Source organism: Colletotrichum destructivum, chromosome 8 (genome assembly GCF_034447905.1).
Source record: "Colletotrichum destructivum chromosome 8, complete sequence".
Lineage (NCBI taxonomy): Eukaryota > Fungi > Ascomycota > Sordariomycetes > Glomerellales > Glomerellaceae > Colletotrichum > Colletotrichum destructivum.
The window spans coordinates 909,671-932,049 of NC_085903.1; the positions used below are offsets into that span (position 1 = coordinate 909,671).

At 55.1% G+C, this 22,379-nt stretch overlaps 4 protein-coding genes across 4 annotated transcripts; 2 read left to right on the plus strand and 2 right to left on the minus strand.

Moving 5' to 3' along the window:
• Positions 1–3,385: 3,385 nt before the first annotated feature.
• Positions 3,386–9,899, minus strand: CDEST_12137 (Putative serine/threonine-protein kinase, active). Its single transcript, XM_062928293.1, has 3 exons — positions 6,981–9,899; positions 6,330–6,923; positions 3,386–6,276 (listed from the first exon to the last, which is right to left on the minus strand). The coding sequence occupies exons 1-3, from the start codon at positions 7,935–7,937 to the stop codon at positions 4,285–4,287; spliced, it is 3,543 nt and encodes a 1,180-aa protein (XP_062784344.1). The 5' UTR covers positions 7,938–9,899; the 3' UTR covers positions 3,386–4,284.
• Positions 9,900–11,234: 1,335 nt separating this feature from the next.
• On the plus strand, positions 11,235–12,364 carry CDEST_12138 (uncharacterized protein; the record flags this gene model as incomplete). The annotated part of the gene is made up of 1 exon (XM_062928294.1): positions 11,235–12,364. Exon 1 carries the CDS (start codon positions 11,921–11,923, stop codon positions 12,362–12,364), a length of 444 nt encoding a protein of 147 aa, XP_062784345.1. The 5' UTR covers positions 11,235–11,920.
• A 1,153-nt stretch (positions 12,365–13,517) lies between these two features.
• Positions 13,518–16,825, minus strand: CDEST_12139 (Putative phosphatidylinositol anchor biosynthesis protein PIGW/GWT1). The gene is made up of 2 exons (XM_062928295.1): positions 16,467–16,825; positions 13,518–16,347 (listed from the first exon to the last, which is right to left on the minus strand). The coding sequence occupies exons 1-2, from the start codon at positions 16,572–16,574 to the stop codon at positions 14,953–14,955; spliced, it is 1,503 nt and encodes a 500-aa protein (XP_062784346.1). The 5' UTR covers positions 16,575–16,825; the 3' UTR covers positions 13,518–14,952.
• A 1,768-nt stretch (positions 16,826–18,593) lies between these two features.
• Positions 18,594–20,436, plus strand: CDEST_12140 (uncharacterized protein). Its single transcript, XM_062928296.1, has 2 exons — positions 18,594–19,795; positions 19,933–20,436. The coding sequence occupies exons 1-2, from the start codon at positions 18,754–18,756 to the stop codon at positions 20,130–20,132; spliced, it is 1,242 nt and encodes a 413-aa protein (XP_062784347.1). The 5' UTR covers positions 18,594–18,753; the 3' UTR covers positions 20,133–20,436.
• The last annotated feature ends 1,943 nt before the right edge of the window (positions 20,437–22,379 follow it).

Here is a 22,379-nt window from a genome sequence, read left to right on the forward strand (position 1 = left end):
GGGATCTCCTCTGTGGAGCTATGTGCTTGTGTGTATGTGCGCGCGTGTGTGTGTAGGGCTGTTTTTGTTGGTTGGGGGTGGGTGTGTCCTCAACGAAGACAAACTTGGAGGGAAAAGAGGAGAGAGTAAGAACAACGGTGTGCGAGAGAAACGAGAAAGAAGATTGGAAAAGCGTGTGGTCGGACGGCAAGGCAGATGAGGGTCGCTTTATGGCAGAACAGGCAGAAGGAGGAGAGACCAAGAGAGAGGGAATGAATGGCACACGAGTGGGCATGAGGCAAAGGCAACGAACATCCCAGGCCACGGACCAGGAAGTGGACTGGGCGAGTATGTCTGTCGCACACCTTATCCTGCTCTTGCAGCGTGTAGCGCAGCGGTCGACCTCCCCGTTCCCGCCCCAACGTCTTCCCGGCCGCCGGTACGTACCCTTTGGTGGGTACCTACCTACCAACCTACCAAACCTACATCGTACTTACTCGTAACTTAGGTACTGTAGGTAGGCTGGTAGGCAACCTACAAAAGGCAGGGACTCCCTGTCGCGGCGCCTGGCATGCCCGGGAACCAATCGCTAACGTCGAAACGTCCTAGTGGGCGAACCGCCGCCTGATTTCCAGCGAGCTCAGTTCCATACACTCGCTGTGTACAAGTAGAACCTTATGGATACAGACTAGGTAGAATGTACCTTGCAGTTGCAAGAGGCTGCTGGTCATGTGCCTCCTTCGTCCATCGTCAATGGCTGCGCCCACTGTTTCTCCATGCATCGGCCTCGCCTCTCGGTAGTAGCTAAGCAGGTAGATCCGAGATGTCTTCTGTGTTTCCCAAAAGAGGCGGGACCCTCCGATGATCTGCACCCTGTCTGCAGTGCGGGCGCCGTAATGGTGTCATAGGAAGAAGTATGGAGCATTACACATCCGTACAACTGTTCGTTGCAGGTTGGAAGCAGACACTTCTCAGAGCTCTAGACTCATGGGAGGGAGGGAGAAGCGGGGAGGTTGCAACCAAGCCCAACCAAGCTTTCGCCATGCCAAACGGTACGTACCTCCGGTGTGCTGGTTACCTTACCTACCTACCTACCTACCTACCTAGGTAACTTAGGTATCATCCTGGATCCATCAATCATCCAGCAGTGAGTGCATGCATGCTCATCATCACCGCATTCCATCATTTACCATCCGCAATCCAGCAAACATGATATCACCGCCCATCAATCCGCTGCAGTGGCAAAGAGGCCTCTCTATCTCCATTCCACCGCCCCTCGCCTTTTGCTTGTCTCTTCTCTCTTCCCTCTCTCGGGTCTCGACTGGATAAAGGGATCCTCGTCCGCCTCAACATGACACCGAAACCCTGGCCCAGAAGAGTCACGGTGGATACCCCAATGCAGACACGACACTACATAATAAGAATTAACTTACATCACAAGGGACCGGGGGGGGCCGATATGACGGAAAGTGGGATCGGGTTTACTTCTGTCCCCGACTCTCGATCCATTCATCCCTCCCCTGCTTTCCCTCTCCTCTCTTCCCCAACTCTCCCTCCGCTCCGCCCGGACGGCGCAGCTGAGCTGAGCCTCGGAGACTCGCAGCCATCCACACGCAGACAGGCAGGCAGTATTAGCGTGGGCATGTACGTATGTACACTACTAATCGTTCACGTACGGGCCCGCCTCGTCCAAACCTCGTTCCCTAGGTCCCGCCGGGACGACGCAGGCGAAAAAGAAAACGATGGATGAGCAGAGCAGTCTTGCATTAGCTAGTTGTGTTAATGTAGTCGACAGCAGCTCCCAAGTCTGCATAGTTCTTTGACCTACGGCACATTGACGCCCACCGTCCCAAATACTGGAAACCAGAACTGTTCGAGACCCGTCCTCCTTCCCGAGAGAGGTCGGCAGGCCGGAATAGGATGCTTCGTCTGGACTAGAGAATCCAAGCGTAGCCAACTCCTCATACGCACACATATGCACGCATCCACGACTGCCTTGCCCGCTCAAGCCTCAATGGGGGCAGTGTCACACACACACACACACACACACACACTCTCTCTCTCTCTCTCTCTCTCTCTCTCTCTCTCTCTCTCTCTCTCTCTCTCTCTCTCCCCCCCTCTCTATTAACCCTTCGGGCCTCTGAAGAAACAGAATGAATCAACGGCGAGCGACGGACATGATGCCCTTGTGCCCCGCCCCGACCACCCCATCTCTCACAACGTGCGCCAAGCTCCGCCAAGGACATCGAATCCAGATGATGGATACGACGCCGCGAGACCAGAAATCTCGAAACAAGACCGGATTCCGGGAACCTTCCTACTCTCTCCAGACAATGCGCTTTGCACGTTTTATGTATTGCTTCCTTGTCCCTCCCCCCCACTTCTCCCTCACTCCCGCTGTTCCCTTCCTCGAGAGAAACCCGCGAGAAGTCGTCCAAAAGTCGACACTCACTGGGGACGTCTCGATGCACAATGGCAAAGTCGAGATTTGGGTGCTGCTTACAAACCGGGGACTAACCCCCTTCGGATCCGATATCGCTGAAAAGAATGATCCTGTTCCCAGCCGGCCATTGTACGCGAAAATGAAATTCTTTCCTTACCACGGAGAGTCAGGACCACTCCCGTTTGTAGGTAGTGCACGATTACGCTCGGGGCACATGTGCACGGGGACCACGCCGTTTCCCGCCTTGCTTTTGGCTTTTGGAGGCTTTCCCCGAACACGGCAATCTTCTTTTTCATCCAACTCAATCTCATGCCCGCCCTCCCTTCGGATTCGTTTCCCATTAGATCTTACAACCTAAATGCAACAACCTCCGCAACTCTAAATAATCAAGTAAGAAAAGGGAAGAATAAAAAAAGGGGGGAAAGAGGAAAAGGAGAGACACGCATACCCGGGGGCGTTGGATATTTTCTCGGAAGATACCTCACAATGCTTACCCACCTGCCCACAACGAATAGGCGCCGAAAGACGCGTCAGCCAAAGCCATAATCCCCTCGAGACAACGACGGGCAGGAAACGATAAAGCTTCAAATCACAATCATCAGATAACGAACATAGTACGTGCCCCGAGGTTATCAATCTAAGGTACACACAGTCAACCAAGCAGACTAGGTACACTAGTGTGGATGCAAAAGAAACACCAATGGAAACACCGACAGCTTCCAAGCCGGGAGGCACTTGCCGGGAGTGACGTCGAGTCCCAGAATCGACCATCACTGCGGCCTGTCCGGCCGCCTTTTGCCCGCCCCAGACTCCAGTGTGACTGGACGCCGCGCCACGCTCAGCCACAACGCAAATGCGACCAGATGGCGCAGGCCACCCAATGACATATACCTGTACCACCACCGCCGCCACCAAGAACCACCAAGTAAAACAAAAACATCCCGACTTCGAGGAACCGGTGCCTTCGGTATCATTGACAAGATGTCCGGCGGTCCATCCCGTCATCAGCGTGGTTGGTCTGATGAGGCCTCGGATGGCGCTTGTTGGCTCCGCGCGCGCACTCGTCGTTCCTATTGAGCTCGAGGAGAAGGGGAATCCAGCATGAATGATTCCACTCTCATCACTGGCTCTGCCGTCGGTGCTTTGCCATTTGGAAACGGCTCATTATGATTCGATACAAGTCGCTACATGGCTGCCCCAGCCAGACATGTTTCAGTACACAGTACGCTTCAAAAGTCAACGTTTGTTCTTGTTCTGCTCTCATTCTCTCTCTTTCCCACAGCCCCTCGCTTCGTCTTCTTCTGTAGTTCCATACGCCTTTGCCGCCGCCAGCAAGTAACCTGGGTTACTGCTGTGATGCCATCAAATTAGAGGGGAAATGACAAGTTGAACCAACCACAAAAAAGGCCTCTTTGTACGAGGCAAGAAAAACCACCAATCCGTCAGTGCCGAAGAGAGAAAAAGAAATTCCCATCCCATGAACCGTCGTCGCCCGAAGCGATAAAACCAACAAGCTTCCATATCTTCCCTATTACGCGAAGCGAGAACCTACGAAAGAAACTCCTACCACCATTCTATGCCGGCTCGCTAACAATGCAGCAGGTCATCAAGACAACCATGAAACATCTGATTGTGATACTAAGCAACCACTGGTTCTGGCCTCCTCTTGGCTTGATATTCACACATTATAACTTCGAACGGTGGAAGAAGACGGAGAAAGAAGCAACGCCTTGAATCCTGATTTGATCTCAGCGCTCAACTCGGCGAGCCGGAGAAAGGCTCATCTGAGACGACCGGGGTCCGCACAACGGTCGTGATCTTGATATGACGGGTGGCGAGCAGTTAAAATCATCGAGAGTATCCTATCTCTCGTCGCCGCCTCTCGCCTTGCCGCGCCTGCGGAAGAAGTCCATGACTCTCTTGGCGGCTCCGCTGCTGCCTTGATGGCCAGTGTACTCTGCGTCCGTGAACTTCTTAGTGTTCTTCTGTAACAGGCCAGAGCGACCATTTGCACGGGGAGAGTTGAATTGCTGTTGTCCATCGTAGCCTCCGGGCTCGTAAGATCCACCGCCTTGATACGGTGCGCTTGACTGCCTCCGCTGCTGGTGCTGCTGCTGCTGATGATGATGCTGCTGTGGCTGTGCGTTCTCGAACGACTCCTCCGAACCAGTGTTAAGAACAGCACCTTGTTGCATGTAGCCCGGCACAGCGCTGGGTTGGCCGATTGGGCCCATGTGCTGCTGCTGCTGATAGCCCTGTTGCTGGTTTTGCCAATCCTGGCCCTGTAGCTGTGGTGCCGAGTTGGAACCGGGCGGCTGTCTATATCCCTGGTCATAACCGCCATCGTAACCACGAGACTGTCCTCGCTGATCCACGTATCGGCCGTGCTCATCGACCTCGGGAGGCTCTTGAATGGGCAGATCGGGCTGAGACTGAGGCTCCGAAGGGGGGCGATCGTAATCTCTGCCGATGCCAATAGCCTTCAGCGAGAAGGACTGCGGGATCAACGAAAACCGTCTGTTCTGCTTCTCGTGGGAAGTCTGGGAGCCGGCGATGCTGCCGCTTCGCTTCTTTCCGAAGGCCCTGGAGAAAGATTGTCTCGAGGCCCTAGAGTCTATCGAAGGACGAGACTGGCCTTCAACCGGCATGTTGTTGGGCATGCTAACCGGAGGATACTTTCGGCTCTTGTCCATGATCTGAGACTCGGGTCGTTTGCTGCGGTTCTTACCCCCAAAAATGGAACCGTTGCGACCCAGCAGAGAGCTAATGGTGCTGGAACGCTTGTGTCCATGGCCTCTGCCGTCGCTTGACTGAGGTGGCGTCTGGCTCTGGCTTTGAGTCTGCGCGAGTTCCTGCTCTGGAGGAAACCCAGCAACCTTGGCAAACTTGGCGGGCACGCTGACGCTGGGACGTCCCATGGCTTGAGGCTCCTGGGAGCTGGGCTGTTGGATTCTTCCATGGGCATTGGTACCCGCGACGGCCGGAGGTATGGGTTGACTGTATGACGCACGGCTTCCAGCTCCCAGTCCCATCGACCCTGATGCCATTGAGCCTCCCGTCTGAGGTCTTCCAGTCGCCGGTGCGCTCGAGGTCGAGGAGACGAACGCGTTGTCAGATGTCGCACGGGTGTCACGCGTCGGCCTTGAAGGTGCCGCCGCAGTGTTGCGATGGGCACTTGGTGGTGGGCCGGCCTGCCGGCCGGCTCTGTATGAGTCTCTCGAGACAGGAGGGTCTCTGGGGAGCGGCTTCTCTTGAAACGGCTGACCTTCCACGATCTCCACCGGGCCTTGGCTGTTCGAGCGCGGTCGAGACTTGCCACCTGTCGATGCTGGCTCTCCCCTTTGAGTTTGTGTCGTGGGCGCCACGTACTCGACCTGTACGGTGCGACGCTTGTTGTCCTTCTGCTGCTTTGCAATAGCGGCTGCCTCAGCGTCGGCATCGATCTTGGCATGCTTGCTCGCAAGCCCCCCGACCGATGTGGGGGTGTTGGCTTTGGTCTTGGACGCCTCGCGAACCGATGCGCTACGTCCAATGCCGGGTGCTTCCGCAAAGTCATCCTCTGACGGCACAGTCGTGTTCTGGATCTCATTCGGCGTCGTGGTGCTACTAGTAATGAACTCCACGACATGAGCGTACTCGCTCAGCCAGCTATGCCGCGCCACCTCGAAGAGATCCGCTCGTTTTCTTGGGTTGGGGACTAGTATTCTCCGGAGAAGATCACGCGCATGGGGCGTAACGTATTCGGGAAAGGTAAGGGGTGTGTTGACAATGTACTTGTACAGAAGATTGATGTTGTCGCCCTCAGGGTTCGCGGGGTCATCATCAAAGGGGAGGTAGCCGGCCAGCATGGCGTACTGTTCATATTAGCTTTATGGATGACGGACGGTGCTTCGAAGGAGGCACTCACCAAGATTACACCGCAACTCCATACATCGACCTTGCGGCCAGTGTACAGAGAATCGCTGACGACAAGTTCCGGAGCAGCATAGCAAGGACTGCCACAGCTGGTCTGCATCAGATCGCCTTTTCTTGTACCGTTGGTCTTGACTCTATCCAGGCCCAACTTCTTGACGAACTCGCGGTCGCCAAGATTCAGCTCCTCCTCTTCGGAAAGTTCTTCCTCGGCGTCAAACGTGTTAGCAAAGCCAAAGTCGGTGATGATGATGTTGCGGTTCCGGTCCAGAAGCAGGTTTTCCAACTTCAGGTCCCTGTGGACGATGCCTTTTTTGTGCAGATAGCCCACGCCAGAGACAAGCTGGGCAAAGAGCCTTCGGGCTGCATTGTCCTTGAGATACCGGTGGTTCAGGATGTAGTCGAATAGTTCGCCTCCGGAAGCATACTCGAGAATGATTCCGATATGCCTTTCGGTCTCGACCATCTCATGCAGGCGAACAATGTTAGGGTGAGAAATGCCTCTGAGAATGGCAATCTCGCGGTAAATCTTGGCCAGCCTAGAGGGATTGTTGCCTACACTGTCCCGCTTGATCAGCTTGATGGCAACCTATGCATGATTTGTTAGTAGGGGTTTCCGAAGGGCGAGGCAGGATACCCAACTCACCTGCACGCCGCCATCGTTTTTCCAGCCAAGCTTCACTTTTCCAAACTCGCCCTCGCCGATTGTGTTGCCTAGGATATAGTCGCCGAATCGAACCACCTTCTCGCGCTTCCCGGAATGGTCGTGTCGGCTTCTGCCTCCTCGTCTGCCATCGTCGTGCTCAGACATACCAACGACGGGGGGCGGTGCGGCGTCATCATGAGAGGACCCAACGCGAGTGGGTTGTGCCTCTGCAAGTCGCTCCTTTTCGCGAGCGACGTCTACCTCGGGCTGAGAGACAACCATTCTATTCAAAACCTCGCTCGCTTCGCGCGAGGGTTGTTTGGGAGACACGGTTGTCTGGGGCGGTGCGTGTGATCGGACGGGAATCACTGTCGGCTGGCTTCCGGGTCGGTTACCAGTAGATCGACGGGGCGAATCGGGGGCCATTTGCTGATGTGATCTCCTGCTGCGTGACGTGGAGCCATCGTCGGAGTAGGTGTAGTCGGCATTGCCGTTTGTGCCATCTGCTTGACCGCGTCGCGGTGAAGAAGCCGCCTTTTCGACAGCGTGATCACGTCTTTTTGTGGTAGCCGTGGTGGTCGTTCCGCCCGAGTAATTCGTCGAAGACGTCCGAGGGGGGGCGATTGGAGGCATGTTTTTGCGTTGTTCGGAGGATGAAGACTGGTAGTCTGGGGATGAAGGCGCGATGGCGACGGGGTTGGCCGGGGCAGCTCGGGACGTCATGGACGAATCTGGATCAGGACTCTTCACAGACGCGCCGGCTCCGCTTGGTTGGCTCGTGGGGTGTTGTAACGGTGCAGGAGAGGTAATGTCGTTTTGCAAATTGGCATCGTACGCCTCGCGGGTTGGAGAGGAGTGTGTCGACGTGTACTGGCGGCTGCTCGGTGACACTGCGAGTAAAGGCGGTGATGCCAAAGCTGGTGTTGGACGGGCAGGCTGCAGAGCGGCCGAGGACATAATCTTGCGACAAGGGAAAACGCGAGCACGCAGAAAATAGAGTTCCGACCGAGAGGCGGCCTAGTTTGGCGTGTTTTGTTTCGCGAAGGTCGCTAGCAAGTCGGTCCGCGATGTTGGTGCGTATGTTTTTGTGAGGGCCAAGGGAGGCTGGCTGGATTGCTGGCGGAGGATTGAGAAGCGTAGGAAGAATCCGTAAGCGATAGATTTCCCTTTTCTGTCAGGTAGAGTTGCTCGCTGGGCCCCAGGTTTCAGGACGCAGGAATTATTGAGCTGCAGGAATTAATTCGTCCAGAATTGGGATGGGACGGACGAGCCCGATTGGAGGTATTATGGTCCTTAGGGTAGGTAGGTCGTGTTGTTGACTGTCTGCTGTACCAATGAACCGGGCCAGTCTATCTCATGGTGCGGGCAGAAGGGGGTCGCTTGGGTGTTTTTTTCTTCTTCTCTCTTCCTTTCCCTGGCCGAAGGGGCTGTTGCGATTTGTTGTTTATTGAAGTTGGACCCAAACGAAGTGTATTGGCGAAGATCGTCTTTGGGAGAGGGGGGAGGAGTCGAGTCAATGCTGCAACGACACTGAGAATAGACGCGACAAGGGGGTGGTCGCGCAGCGCACGCACTCCTGTGGTGAACGGCTGTGCAACTGAACTGGTTTGAAGGAGCTTTTGAGCCTGTGCCCTCTTGTGTTTCTGTCTACCTCAACACCACCCAAAACCAAACAGGGCTGCAGGCAGAAGGTAAGAAGAATAGAAAGAAAAAGAGAAAAACAGAGAGCCAGAGGCAGCAAGCTGTGTCGGTGAGGTGACCCCGGTCAAAGGGAGGAGGCTGGCGGGAATCTGGCGGTGGGAGACAGACCGATATGTCGCCAATGGCCCCTTTGTCAGCCCAATTGATGATGTCTGGCCCGACTTGAATTGCCGAGAGCTCTCACGACACAGGACGACAGCAGGAATGGGCGCGCGGACCACAGCCTATGTGTCGGTAGAGCTTTTTTTATCTTCGATTTTTTTTTTTTTCGATGAGCGAAGTTGTCGATGGCGCGCTTCTTTCCCTTCGTGGATTCGAGACTAGCGGCAGACTATCGGAGCGAAGTTGGATCGTCGGTCGGGAAAACAGCACAATACACACGCACACACACACACAGAAACTGACGACTGACGACGAAGGTACTTGAACTTCGTCCTATGAGGTCAGGGACTGACTGGTGGGATAAGAGGCGAGGGCCCAACTTGAAGCGAGAGGCGGTAGAGAAGAGGTGCGGAGGAAGGCGGCCAGACCAGAAAGAGTGAAAGACAGGCGGAATTGGGAATGGTCCTTGTCTTGGCTTTTGGGCGAGTGAGAGGGGAGGGAATGAGAGGAAGAACGAGTGGAACGGTCAGACTCTCGTTGTTCTCGTTGGAGTAAAATTGACGAGATGAGACTTGGGACGAGCCGGTTGCAGTGCGCCCGATATTTGGAACAGCGCAACGCGGATCGAGACAAGAAGAGCAGCCCGGCAGACAGAAAGAGAGCGAGAGCTCGGAGCGCGGGAGAGCCCCAGGGCGAACGAAGAGAGAGTGAGAGATTGGGTGTGAGATTGGAGATTGGAGCGAGAGCCTGCGGGCGGGCGGGCGAGGAACGAAGGGACTGCCCAGATGGGGAGAGAGAGAGAGTGTGTGTGTGTGTGTCGGGCCCGTAGATGGTCGTGGTCAGATCCAAGGTAGGTCCCCGAGGGTATCGTATACTTGCAGGGATGAAGCGCAATGCAAGTACCGCCCAAAGAAAGTGATGGCGGAGATGTGCGTGGGCCTCAGGGGGAAAAGCGGGAAAAAGGGAGCAGCTGCGGTACATGCAACCTGGGAGCGGATGCAGGTACCAGATACTCGCTAATATCCCACTAATGCTGCCACTACTTCGACCACGCCTGCGATATGCAATTGCGACTGCGTCGGGCACTGATTGCTTCGAATGCTGGAGCGTTGCTGCTGCTCCCACCAGGTATCTATGCCAATCCACCCACCTTCGACGCAAGTGGAGCCGGGAATTGGATATGTAAAGTAGGAAGCTCAAGGGTTCGCCGTATGAGCATATTTGATGCTGAGGGCTGCCAGAGTCGAGCTGAACGAACTTTTGGAGTGAGCCGAGCCGAGAGGGAGAACAGGGGCAGCTGTGGTATCAGCTTAGTGGTCCCGCCTCAACTGAGAGATTTGACTGTCGCCGCTCAGACTGCACAGTCAGGAATGGGGAGATGCCGTCTCGTCAAATTGTCTTTTCTGGCGTCTGTCCAAGCACCACCACCAATGCCACCAGCCCCAAGAGAGTGCGCGCGCGTGTGGGTGGACAGCTTGTTGTTGTTATTGTTTCTTTTCTCCCTTTGGGGGGGAGGAGGAGGGAGAGATTTGTCTGTTCCGGCTGGGTCGATTTCTTGGTTCTGTGACCTCGTGGTCCGTAGTGCTGGTCAGAGGGGATTGATAACTGATTACCCCTTTCCAACAATTTCTCGGACCCAGCGACGCCTGGAATGGACTTGCCTTCCCTTTCGTTACTGTCGTGAGTATCGGCGCGCGAGGAGAGGTTCTCGACGGAAATGCTAAGCCAATTGGTGCGACGACCTATGACTGTGACGGGCAAGTCGGACGGTGATTGTCTCCCACCTAAGGTAGGAATTTGTCGAGTCTAATTTCTGACGACCCGGCCTGTCTGAGTCCAAGTCTCGGAAGCTTGTGTAAGCCCGGGAGGGGGGACGAATTGTGTAAGGCGCAGGACGTTGCACAACAGCCGAAAGAAACGTGGTTGTGGCTGGCGCTGGCGCAGTTTTTGATATTCGACGGGAGGACACCAATGATGGGTATGCCTTGGCTTCGCGGACGTATGTTACAATGCTGCTTGTGGAATATCAAAGGGAGCACCTGGAATCCAATCTTGACCAACTACAAGTCCGACGCAGATAACTCCGACAGCCGTTACGGCTTGCTTAAGGACAGTGCTGGGGAGAGCGAGGAGGAAGATGGCCGGACTCTAAAAGAAGAAGGAAATGGAAGGAAGGGGCGAGGCGGCTGGTGGCGGAAGAGAAGGAAGGTGAAATCCTGATACGTAAAGTCCAATGCGCGACCGCTCCTACCTTGGCTGCCTACCTTCGCCTAGACCTTACCTTGGTACCTAGTCTGCTATCTATCTACAGGTACATACCTTTTACTCAATCTTTCTCCCTCCCTCTCACTTCACACCACTCACCTCCCACTTAGGTATCTGTACCTTGAACTCTCTCGCGGCAAAGTTATATTCTTTGCTTTTTTTTTTCTTCTTCTCAATTTTGCTTCTCATCATCTCACTCCTCCCTCGTCCGACGGTTTGTCTCCACGGTCCAATTTCTGCCAACCGCTCTAGCTTCTCTAGTTCCCCATCAGGTCGGGATGCGCCCTCGAACCTCAAAACCGGCGTTCGAAAACAAACCTTTATCAGGGCTGGAGCTCGGCCTCTCGAGCGTAGGCGTGGTTTTCTCAAAGCACCCACTCAGCAGATTCCACGGCATACTGTAGTCTGATTACACCAAGCCAGCTCGACCAAGTGGACCGGCATCTAGCCTCGAAGCCGCAATTCTCCCCGTTCGAGAAGACTCACGGTTCCCGCAATCCTGGTTCATGCAACATAACATGGCTAATCCCATGTGCCTCAGCCCTCGAGATGGGATGACCCTTCGACAAGGATCACCGCGGATCATGCAAAGAATTCGCACGCTGCTCGCCCGTCGGCCCTCTCGTCTCCGTCTCCATCCCTCTCCCTTCCCCCCTCTGGCCCTCTGGGCGTTGTGAGGCTGGTTGGTGGCGATCATGAGAGGAGGAGCACCTCGATTGGAGCGGTCCGGATGCGGAATCCCCAGGACCCGCAAGTCAGCAGCATCTCATCGTGTTGCAAACTCACCGCGCAGGAAACCATCGGGGTTGAGATGCCATGATGAGGTTTGTGCCTGGTTCCTGTCTACGATGTAGCTCCAAGGTGCATACAACATGCAACTCCCTACGACTTATTACCTGCCTGCACCTGCGACGAATGACGAGGATTTACTTCCTCAGGAGGATATCTGCCCTGCACAATGCCCATGCAGCAAGCCTAGAGGCGACAGTTGCATCGCGACGCACCTTTTTCTTCCAGCAGCCACTGTCAAACAAAACACCCATCATCCCTGCTCGTCCGCCGGGCAGTTAGTTAGCACTCATCCAGGCAACAGGGGCCAGGATGGAAACATGGTCCAGGGGCCCAGTCATTTTCACTTGTCATCATCGGAAAGTACCACCCTGGTGCAAGCGCCAGAGCGCCAGCAGCATCGCAACCAAATGTCTGTCTGGCCGCAAACAATATGGATTTCGTCCGAAGCCAGCTCGTCCCGACTGTCACCGGTCGATGTGTCGATGGAGACTCGTCGCACCCAGTACAGTACCTGTACGCGCTGAGGAGGGGTGCATCTCTTCTGTACTCCACCACCCAAGGCGCAATTTATGCGAAGTTCGTCATGTTTGTTGTGGCATACCTTGTACTAACATCCTCTTGCTTATTGACGCGCCCAAGACTACAGCGAGATCCCTTGCATTGACGTGGCAGGATGCACTTCTTCAATTACCGTCCAGAGCCTGCATGGCTGGCTGGCGGTCTATGTTTGCGAGATAGGACATGCAACAACAACCCCCTCCACACACTTTCTTCTTAGCCTTCATACGGTGGATCGCATATTTGCGCATGGCATGTCGTTGAGCTGTTGCAGCCCGACCTCCACACACATCCATCTCGACGGAGCCGTCATCTCGTCTTCGCTGTTTTGTACAATCCAAACCGCTGGATCTAATGCCTGGTGGATTCATTGAGGTTAAGTTACGCGCACCACCTGTTAGCAGGCCACGAGGCAGTGTCCTTTGCAATAATAAAGTTGAGTTCATCTTGGTATTCCAGATGGTCTACCAGGTGCCACCTGGTACTCATTCTAGCATTAACCAAGTTAGCAAGTACGCACGTTAGCTTCATTTTCAAATTTTTCGACCTTTTCTCTTCGGTCGCTTCTTTCTCGCCGAGCTCCTCTGGCCTCCTATTTCGCCCGGCTAGCCTATACTTCATTGCGCAGGCCCGGTCCGGCTCCGTCACAACCTCATCATTTACCTGTCCCGAATCCGCAAATCTACTGGCGGAAAACATAGAGCCCAACTGCGATACCTGGCGTTCTCGATGTGAGGCCGCGTGTCTTATGTAACAAGACGCACACTGATATTTTACACATACTGGACTGCTCCATCGCGATGCATCTGTCGTCGATGTTTGCCTGATGGTCTAGAAGAAAAGACTTAGCCAGTGTTATTTTGTGTCTTGTTTTTTTATGCGCCACGGCATGTACCTGTCATTGGCTCTCGCGCATAAACAAGACCGACACCATAAGGCCAGAATCGGCTGAGTTTCTCCGTCGACATTGCCAACCAGAGTCGATGGAGGCTGAAGCATTGATGTCGGAGATGAGGCGCACAGCGTCCTACAAGGGTCAGCCTGATTCAGCGCAAAGCGCAAATCAAGATGTCCCTCGTGGACAAGTCATGCCCCTTTAGCATCCACCGTCGCGTCTCTCTCACGAACTTCTGCATCCTACAAGGGCTCGGCCAGCCAGGGGGCGTTGACAGTGTTCAAACTGCTTAAGGGCGCTCGTTCGGCCGCCTGAGGCCATTCCACATGGCGTCACGCATCATCAGACTAAACAGTATTCTTGTTTATCTCCGCTTTGTCTGGATCCTACCAACTGCCCCATCCAGACACTCTCCCCAGGTTAACCCAGCCAGACTCGGCACTTGAGCACTAGCTGCGTTGTACAGTAACATCCTGGCTTACTCCAGACGATGCGACTTGCCCACCCCGCCGAGCCGTTGAGGATGGTCCCTCGTTACCGTTGATCGCTGGACTGCTGGACCTTGGACTTATTTACGAATGCGACGACTCCTCACTCAAGAGGATCGCCGCCCAACCGCCCAAGTCTCGTTGGCCACGACCGCATTCGATGGTTGGTTTGCGACTCGCGGGGCCAAGATGGGGCATGTTTATGCCGTCCCATTGAAAGACCCCATAGGCGATCGCACTTACACAGTCCCAGAAAATCGCGAAATCGCGACGCGTCTTACCCACCCCCATGCTGGCCATACATCCATCTCCAATTAGCCATTACTCAATAGCAACACGAGGATGGAGAAGGCCCAGCTTGTGAAACCCCAGGGACAACCCCAGCTTGCAATGCAAACACTTCATCGGCCGTATCCGGTCATCGGTTTCCTCTCCGGGGGCCTCATATCCGCGCAACGTCCACATGCAGTCTACGCGTTGAGCCATGCGAAAGTGGTCGTCGGCCATGCGAGACGAGTCAGATGGCCAACAAGATCCACGACGAGCCGGACAGGAAGCCCGGCCTGCCACTCGGTTTTTTGTTTGCCATGGCCTGCCCCTCCCAATCTTGCCTCGCTTTCTAGAAAGATTCCAAACCCAGCGGAGTGGGTGGCTTTATTGGATCGAGCGGTTGCGCAAACTCCACCGCCCGGTGGGAGCTTTGTCCGCATCATGAGGAATTCTCACCGCAGTCGTACAACCGGCACGCAGGTTGTTCAGCCGACCTACCCACCATCAGCCTCGGAGGCAGTTCCTCTTGCGACAGGGCAATCATTCATCCTGCCAAACTGCCGCACAGGGCCAATCCGCGGAGGTTTCATAATACATCCAGCCACGTATCACGCCGGATTCGCCGGGGTTAGCTCTGGAAGTTTGTTGGTCATCCAAGGGGGGCAGTGACCTATGCCGTCAACTCCGGGCGTTGACACGCAAGTCTCGAAGTTATATCGATCCGTGAGAGGTTGCCGTTGGTTGTGCCTGTTTTGCCTAGGTAGGCAGTCTCTGACGGACTTTGAGAGCAACGCTGAAGATTTCTCCTCTCAATCGAATCTCGCTTTCGTCGGACCTGCAAGTCGTGGATCACATGGGTGGGTAATTACTTGTAGGTACACAAATTTAATTCTTCGATGTTCTACAACTTGATGGAGATGTTGTACGCGTCCAGGCCCAGGGCGATGCCCGTGACGGTTCCGCTGTACGCGATCAAGATGCTCATCGTCGCCAGCGGCCCAACGTGTAGCGTGGGTACCGTCATATTGACCAGGCCAGTCAGAACGTTGGCCAACAGGAACAGAAATAGGCCGTTGCGGTTGTAGGCGCGGAGAACCCTACTTGTGGCAGTCTCGTAGGCGTCCTTCTCCGACTCCGCGTCGGTTGCGTTGTAGGACGACGGGAAGAAGATGGTATCAACCATGGCGTAAGCCAGGAGTTGCGTCGAGTTAAAGGCAGCGGTCCATAAAATGTAGGGCAGATTGGCTAGGCGACGCGAAACACTTAGACCGTCGCCGTAGCTGTAGCTCGTGGTAAGGAAGAAAAGCCCCGCCCAGACGGCAGACCATATCGCCATCGTCAGAAGGAGCGTCTTGCGCTGGGAGGAAGGAGTACTGTCACTCTTGGTGTTGATACTGCGGGGCAAGACGTACATGCCAGTGTCCTGGCCAGCGAGGAAGATGGCTAAGTAGCCGAAGAAGCTGAAGATGCCCTCTCGGTTCTTGGAAAGCAGGTCTATTCTCGGAGCGGTCAGAATGTAGGCCTTTAGGTCCGTGCTCTCAAGGGCGACTTGATACAGCACGCTGAGAATGATGGCGAGAGCGGCGTAGCTAGGGACGATCTTGAGGGCGGACTGGAAGATGGCTACAAAAGGCGGTAGCAAGCCCAGTGTGAAGAAGAAGTTCCAATGTACACCGTACTCGGACACATGTTCGGCGTAGTCTAAACCCTTGACGCTGAGCAGGCGGATGACACCCAGGACAAGTAGCGGTAAGGAATGGCGCATGGACCGCAGCAGGCGCGTCGTCAAGGGTGTCGATTTGCCCTCGGCGCGCTCCTTCAAGACAGGCCGCGCAGCGACGACACCGGCACTGTATACGAAGGAGCCAACGCCTATGTCCATCAGCGAAGTCCCCCATGTCTCGACTTTGGCGAAGCGGCGAGGGAAGAGGCGAAAATCGACGGCGAGGATGGCGACGCAGGTGACGACTAACATGGTGCCGCGATAGTGCGTCAGGAACGGCTTGACAGGCAATACGGGGAGCGGCACGGTGGCGGCCCCGGCCTTGGACTTCAGATAGCTGGGAGGTATGGCGGGTTTCCTGCGAGGGGCACCGATGTTGGCAGGAAAGGCGTAGATCAGGGCGGCGGGGGCAAGGAGCAGTGCGCTCAAGAGCAGGGGGGAGGAAGCGTAGAGAGTCGTCGAGAGGAGGATGGCGGTGACGTTGAGGAGGTAGTCAACGGCGGCTCCCAGCACCGTGTATGGCTTGAAGAAGGATTGGCGGGACTGGAGGACAGACCATAGCAGGACGGCGACCTGAAGCGGCGGGAAACGCGCATGTTAGCTTGCTTTGTCTCGATGCATGCGCGCGCGTGGTTGAAGGGCAGGTCAAGGGTTCTTTTTTTGGGTCAAAGAGGGAAGCGGTTGTTACGCACGGGAGCAACTGCGGTCACATAGTTGATCTCGGAGACGGAGCCGCCGGAGAGGTTCGAGACAAAGTCCTCCTTGAGCTTCTTGTAGCTCGCGGCAGTAGTGTCGGGCATGTTTGCGACGGTGGCTCAAAAGAGCGTGTTGAAGGAGGAGAGGTTTTGGTGTTTGTTTCTGGCGAAAACAAGAAGGGAGGAATTCAAAACATGACCCACCCCGCTTCCGAGAGTGATGATGGCTTTTTGAAGACGAGGGAAGGTTCCTGTTACTGTCGCCAGGGCCCGGTAAAAGAACAAGTAGCCTGTTGTTGCTCTTTAGATGATGTGGTCTTTCTGAACTTCGGCTGCCTTACGTGCTGCAACTCGATCCGATTGCAACGTCAGGTCAAACGATGAATTCTGGCCAGAAGGGCGGTGGTCCAAGCTCCTAGCTTTGCTCCATCGTCGAACGCGCGCAAAGCAAGCTCTTCCTCCACCTCTCTACCTACCTACTGCTTAATCGCCCAATCAGGGGGCTCTCCATCTGCGGCACCGTGTGGATCTACCTCGAAGAGATGGCTCCGGAGGGAGGCACAGGGGCGGGGGGGGGGGGGGGGGGGGGGGGGAAGGAGCATAGGGAGTAAGAGGGGGGCAAGGTTTACCCGAAGTTGATTCCTCTGTGCTGCCCTCCGTATTGAAGATTCGAATACAGATATCTAGGTACCGATTAGATGGGGAGAACCAAGTAGCGCTGGAGGCAGAGTACATACACAGCCACAATTCTCTACTTCCACGTTCCTAGGTGCATGCACTCCAAGCACCGTGTCTCTCGATTTTGTTTTCTGTTGTCTCATCTCCGTCTCCTACAGGGAAAAACAACAATTGTCTCCCCCCCCCCCCCCCGCGGGCATCCCAGTCGCCCATCAGTTTGTCGACTCCTTTCGCCTCTCCAGGAATCGACATCAGAAATCCTCGTCGCTGCCTGCCATCGTCATGTCAGGTCGTTTCCCCACCTTTCGCCATCACGGCCGCACACGTCCAAGACACCTTCCGAGACACAACCGACGCCGTTGATGATCCGCCTCCACATTTCGCCCTCGGCCTCACTGCGGCAGACGACTGAAGACAGCAGCAATTTGACATGCTCAACCAGCTCCTCAATAGAACGGCCTATATGGACTAATCACAGACATTCCGACGAATACAGCCACGCCAAGGACCCACAAGCGCGAGTGCCAGTGCGCAGCACAAGCGTGGGCGGTTTTTGGTTGCCTTGTCTGCTCCTCTGCTCCTCTGCCTATATTGCTGGCCGTCCGGGCCGGACTTGCGAGTCTTATTCCTCATTCTCTCCTTCAGCAAGAGAGCAGATGAGAGAAAGACTGTATCCTCGCATTGAGTCCAGACAGATGTACCCCCAGATACCCAGGTATAGAGGGGATGGGATACACTGTTGACAGAGTTGCGCGCTCAGAAACATGACGAATCAAAGCCCAGGCAAAGCCACCTTCCCTTTGTTCTCCCCTGCGGTCGTCTGCAGAAAATCCAAGCTCATGGCCTCCGCTGCTCATGGGTATGATATGACAACCCACATGCCTTCTTAGCTCCTCTTTCTTTGTTCTCGCGTGCAGTGGCATGGGCATGCATCTTGGCCGCAACCGCCTATTGTCGCATGAAGGCTGATGACTGCATCTCCCAACACACTCTCCCACCAGCCTTTGGCAAACTAAAGGAGAGAATGAGGTGAGGGGAGGGCAGAAAGACACCCGCCATGGCTTATCCATTCTCCTACCATACACACACACCCTTCTCTTTCTGCCTCTCTCTGTCAGCAACAAACGTCCCATCCGTCTCCTCAACCGTATCTTTTGCTGGAACCCTGTTGTCCTTTGAGAGGTCTGCCACCGTATTTACCAATCCTTTCATTTCCCGATCCCGGCAGTTGGCGTAAAAAAGCCTTTCACTCTGGCGCGGCATAAAAAAAAAAAACCGAAGAAAAAAAGGAAAGGAAAAGAAGCGGCCGATGTCAGAGACATGTAGAGAAAGACAGCAAGCGTCTCGATATTAGCCAGCTTCTTGTCACTCCCCACTCAGACAGACATAAGAGAGCTTGCCTCCCTTTATCAAATCCTTACAGGGCTGCAAACTCTCGCTTCCTTCACCATACATACATACCATTACCTTTTGCTCGGTTGCACATCCCCATCTCTAGGCCTGTTCATTGTTGCTCCAAGCTTGGCCTGGCCCCTCCATTCTCTGTAAACCCTTGATATAAGCCAGAATCCCTTGTGGTGCTTACCTCTTCACCATTCTAACCATCATGGCTACCCCAGTTGATAACCACCCACGTCCCAGCCTCCATCCTCTATGGAGCTCCCAATACAATCTCGGCGGGTTCCCTCGCTCAGCCGGCAGACCCTCTGCCCCCAATTCCTATTACAGCCCTTCTGACCGTTCACCCAAAAGCCTGCCTACTCCCGTGTTTCCCTCCAATGATGGGTCCATGAGGCAACATGAGCGGGCCATGGTTGACCGACTCGGCCACAGAATCCGTCAGTCACAGCCTGCCGACCTAACCCCGCCAAAGTCTGCTGCTCGACCACGGCCGCTGTCTCCTCTCGCAGGGCATCCAGCAAGAGATGCCAGGCGGTACTCGGCCACTGCGCCCATAAGCCCACGCCGGCCGGGACCCCCGCCCCCGGCAACTCCTGGGTCACCCCCAACCGTGGCTAGCCACCGAAGACAGACCCTCGCGGCGGAAACGCGATCCATGCTTCTCGCCGGACTGGGGGAGGAGGTTCAGCGACGACAATCAGTGGCAGGAGCCGGTTATTTCGCCCGATCAAAAGACGCCGAGAAGCGGCTTCATCTCGAACAGTTGAGGGCATGGGGTCGCGTGTACCTTGGTGATGCCAAAACCTCGGACGTTTTTGTTCAAGCAGTGGCCCTCCGGCGGCAATCCGATGCCAGCACCGGCTCAGAAAACTCGACGGGCGACTCATCACCCCCTCGCATGCCGCCTACACCGACGACACCCTCTCACCAGACGGCGATTCGAGCCCGCGTACGTCCTAAAGCTCTGGAACGCAAACCGTTTCTCATCCAGCGCACCTTCGACATCGAGCAGCTGCGCTCCACCGTCCCAGATCCGTTGCCAAGCTCGCCCCCGGCAGACCAGAGGCGGCGGCCCTCTCTGCAGACTCTGAAGACATCACCGCTACCAAACGTCTCATCGCCTCGGCCGAGCGCGGCAAGAAGGAGGTCGAGTAGCGCGGCACTCAACCCTCTTCCTTACAGCCGTGGGCTGAAATCTGGAGATGCTCGAGTAGCTCCATCGCGTGGCGCCACCACCATGCCAATTCGTAAGCAATGTCTCATCTAAGTTTATCCCCAAAGACGTTTGCGGCCTGAACGCTTCTGGCCGTGACCCCCAAGCCCGGGTATCTCCCTTGCCGAGGGACGGCACAGAAACCAAGGCTGACACCCAACCCACTTACAGACCTCCAGTACGCCCGGTCCTCTCTCCCGGTGCTGGCAGCCCTCATTGTTTCTGGCCACATCACGACGGGCGACGTTATCGATCTGCCACTGCCCCATCCCGAGGCCTGGGCCAACACCGTCGCCTACGTGTATACGGGACAAGGGGAGGTGACGGATGCGGTGAGGGAAAACATCCTATACCTTGCTGGAAAGGTTTAATGCCCATGAGTACCTCTTTACCCCCATCTTCCTTTCACGACTTATGACTCCTTTTCTTTCTGCTCTTTCACCCTTCCACCCTCCTTTTACGGATGCGGCATTCTGCAAACCTTTCTTCTTCTTTTCATCATGTCCATGATCACGCAGAAATGGAGATGTAGCGATTGCGTGGTATTTTTTTCTTCCTCTTGCCAAAGGTCTTTGCAACCACAACATCCTTCCTTTGTCCATCCCATCTGCATAGCAGGGGTATGATCTTCGACTGTACGACCTTGTTTTATATCACAAGCAATGTTTTATCTTCCTCGAATACATAGCACAAGGATATACCTTCCTTTTCTTCTTCAAATCAAATAATACAGAGATGCGAGACTTTCAGGATTTTGACCACCAATATTTGTGCTCGCTCAAACCTTGTGTATGTGATTCACTCTAACATGAGGCTTGCCGGCGGCCACGAGTGACAGGCAGCCACACTCTATCGTCACTACTTTTTGCTCCCCTTTCCCCCTCTTCGGCTTCCCAGTTCCCATGGTGTTGACGCTTGCCGGGCCTTTTGTCCTTTACTCTCTCTCCACTAGGGGCGAAACCGGTCCGTAGTTAGTAGCAGGCTTGGTAGAGTCAGGCTTCTGCGTTCCGCAAACGTGGTGTGGGGATCTTCCCACCTCACCCAACGCAAGACGGGCTGACCCACGAGGCGACGACGGCACACCTTTTTGTTTTATTTTAGAACCTCTTTGGTCTCTATCATGACGTTTTTGGCAATTACTGCGATGATGCCCCTTGTTGCAGAACATGGCCCAGTGAACTAATTGTTATCTGTGTTGGAGGTGTCGGGAGGTTGTTGACTCTTGGTAAAGATCTGCAATTTCTTTAATGTCTCGTCGTTGTTTTGCTGTGGCAGGGCGGCAACGAGGCTACGACCCTACCAGCCTAGATGGACGTTTTCATGTCTTCGACTTCCCGTCCCCGACTGCTTACAGCCTCGCTCTTGCGTTTCTTTGTGAGGTTGACGGGCCCACACCCCGTGGCCAAGGCCGACTGCGGTCGTCGATATTCACCCGAGATCGTGGCTTCGGAGGAGTTGGCAGCGCCTTTGACAACTGTTAGGACTGCCCCTCCCCTCTCATGAGGGCCTTCATACTCAGTGTATGACCACAACATGCCGTGTCAGATGCCGCGGCCTCTTCCTGGCCCCTTCTCGTTTGGGGCTGCGTCTGTCCAACACGGACAAAGGTTCGACGAGCGCCTATTCAACTAATTCCCATCCGGTTCCAGACTTCCCATCCAAGAGCCCTCCGCACAGCCCAGGCATTCGTTCCGTCCTGTTCTGCTTCGAACTCCTTTCCGATGCCGTCCACCCTCGGGCCGCGACATGCACCTGGTCAACCGTCCTGTCCTTCGGCAAAACCTCACCTCTTTTGTTCGGGCCTTTCAATGACGAGGTGGTTCCGATATGGTGCTGCATTCAGCGAAGGCGTTTCATGGTTTGTTTCTTTTTCTTCTTCTTCTTCTTCTTCTTCTTCTTCCTCTTCTTCCTCTTCTGCCTTACCCCCACCCGCCACCCCCCCATCTTCCGTTGTCTCTCTCACACGTTGTTTGGGACGGCGTCTCGGGAGGACGCGTGTGGATTTCCTGGGGTTTTCTGTATGCGGTGTGTTGCCGGAACAGAGTCCCGGAGATGATCCCTGTCCGGCCTGGAGGACGGGGCGTGGGCGGGGTTGAAGCTACCGCTGGCGGAGGTGTGGAGATGGCCCGCGTTCCGTCTCCCGTGGGACCCAATTTTCTCGGACGCCGGAGGGTCTGCTTTATCTTTCTGGGGCCGGGTCGGGGTGGCGAACTTTGCACGACTGAGCACTTTTTGCCGCGGCCATAGAAAAAAAATTCCAGGACTCCCATCGGTCAGTCGTCAATGACTTGACAAAATATTCGACAGGCGCCTTGGCGCGCACCTGTGTCGAACCAAGTGTACTTCGATAAACTCGGCTGCAGGTGGTGAGAGCCAACCAGTTTGTCGGCTGGTGTTGCTCTCCGGGAGCATTATGTGGAGGCGTTGGCTTTTGAAACTGAAGGCAACCCTTCGAGCGGCCGGCGGAGCTACAACAGACTCACTCTGCATTAGCCCTCGGTGGCGGCGATGTCACCTTCGCGGAAGCTGAGCTTCAGGCTATTGATCAGGAGACACGCATAAAGAACTGTGTCACTTGTAACTCTCGTACATCGATGATACCGAGATTGGGATTGACA

What these genes read in the sequence shown, in the direction of transcription:
- CDEST_12137 (XM_062928293.1), bottom strand. Translation starts at nt 7,937, where the DNA reads ATGTCCTCGGCCGCTCTGCAGCCTGCCCGTCCAACACCAGCTTTGGCA. An exon ending in AAAACGATGGCGGCGTGCAG is followed by an intron (nt 6,924 to 6,980) that starts GTGAGTTGGGTA and finishes AATCATGCATAG; the next exon opens with GTTGCCATCAAGCTGATCAA. An exon ending in GGAGTTGCGGTGTAATCTTG is followed by an intron (nt 6,277 to 6,329) that starts GTGAGTGCCTCC and finishes TAATATGAACAG; the next exon opens with TACGCCATGCTGGCCGGCTA.
- CDEST_12139 (XM_062928295.1), bottom strand. Translation starts at nt 16,574, where the DNA reads ATGCCCGACACTACTGCCGCGAGCTACAAGAAGCTCAAGGAGGACTTT. An exon ending in ATGTGACCGCAGTTGCTCCC is followed by an intron (nt 16,348 to 16,466) that starts GTGCGTAACAAC and finishes CCGCCGCTTCAG; the next exon opens with GTCGCCGTCCTGCTATGGTC.
- CDEST_12140 (XM_062928296.1), top strand. Translation starts at nt 18,754, where the DNA reads ATGGCTACCCCAGTTGATAACCACCCACGTCCCAGCCTCCATCCTCTA. An exon ending in CGCCACCACCATGCCAATTC is followed by an intron (nt 19,796 to 19,932) that starts GTAAGCAATGTC and finishes ACCCACTTACAG; the next exon opens with ACCTCCAGTACGCCCGGTCC.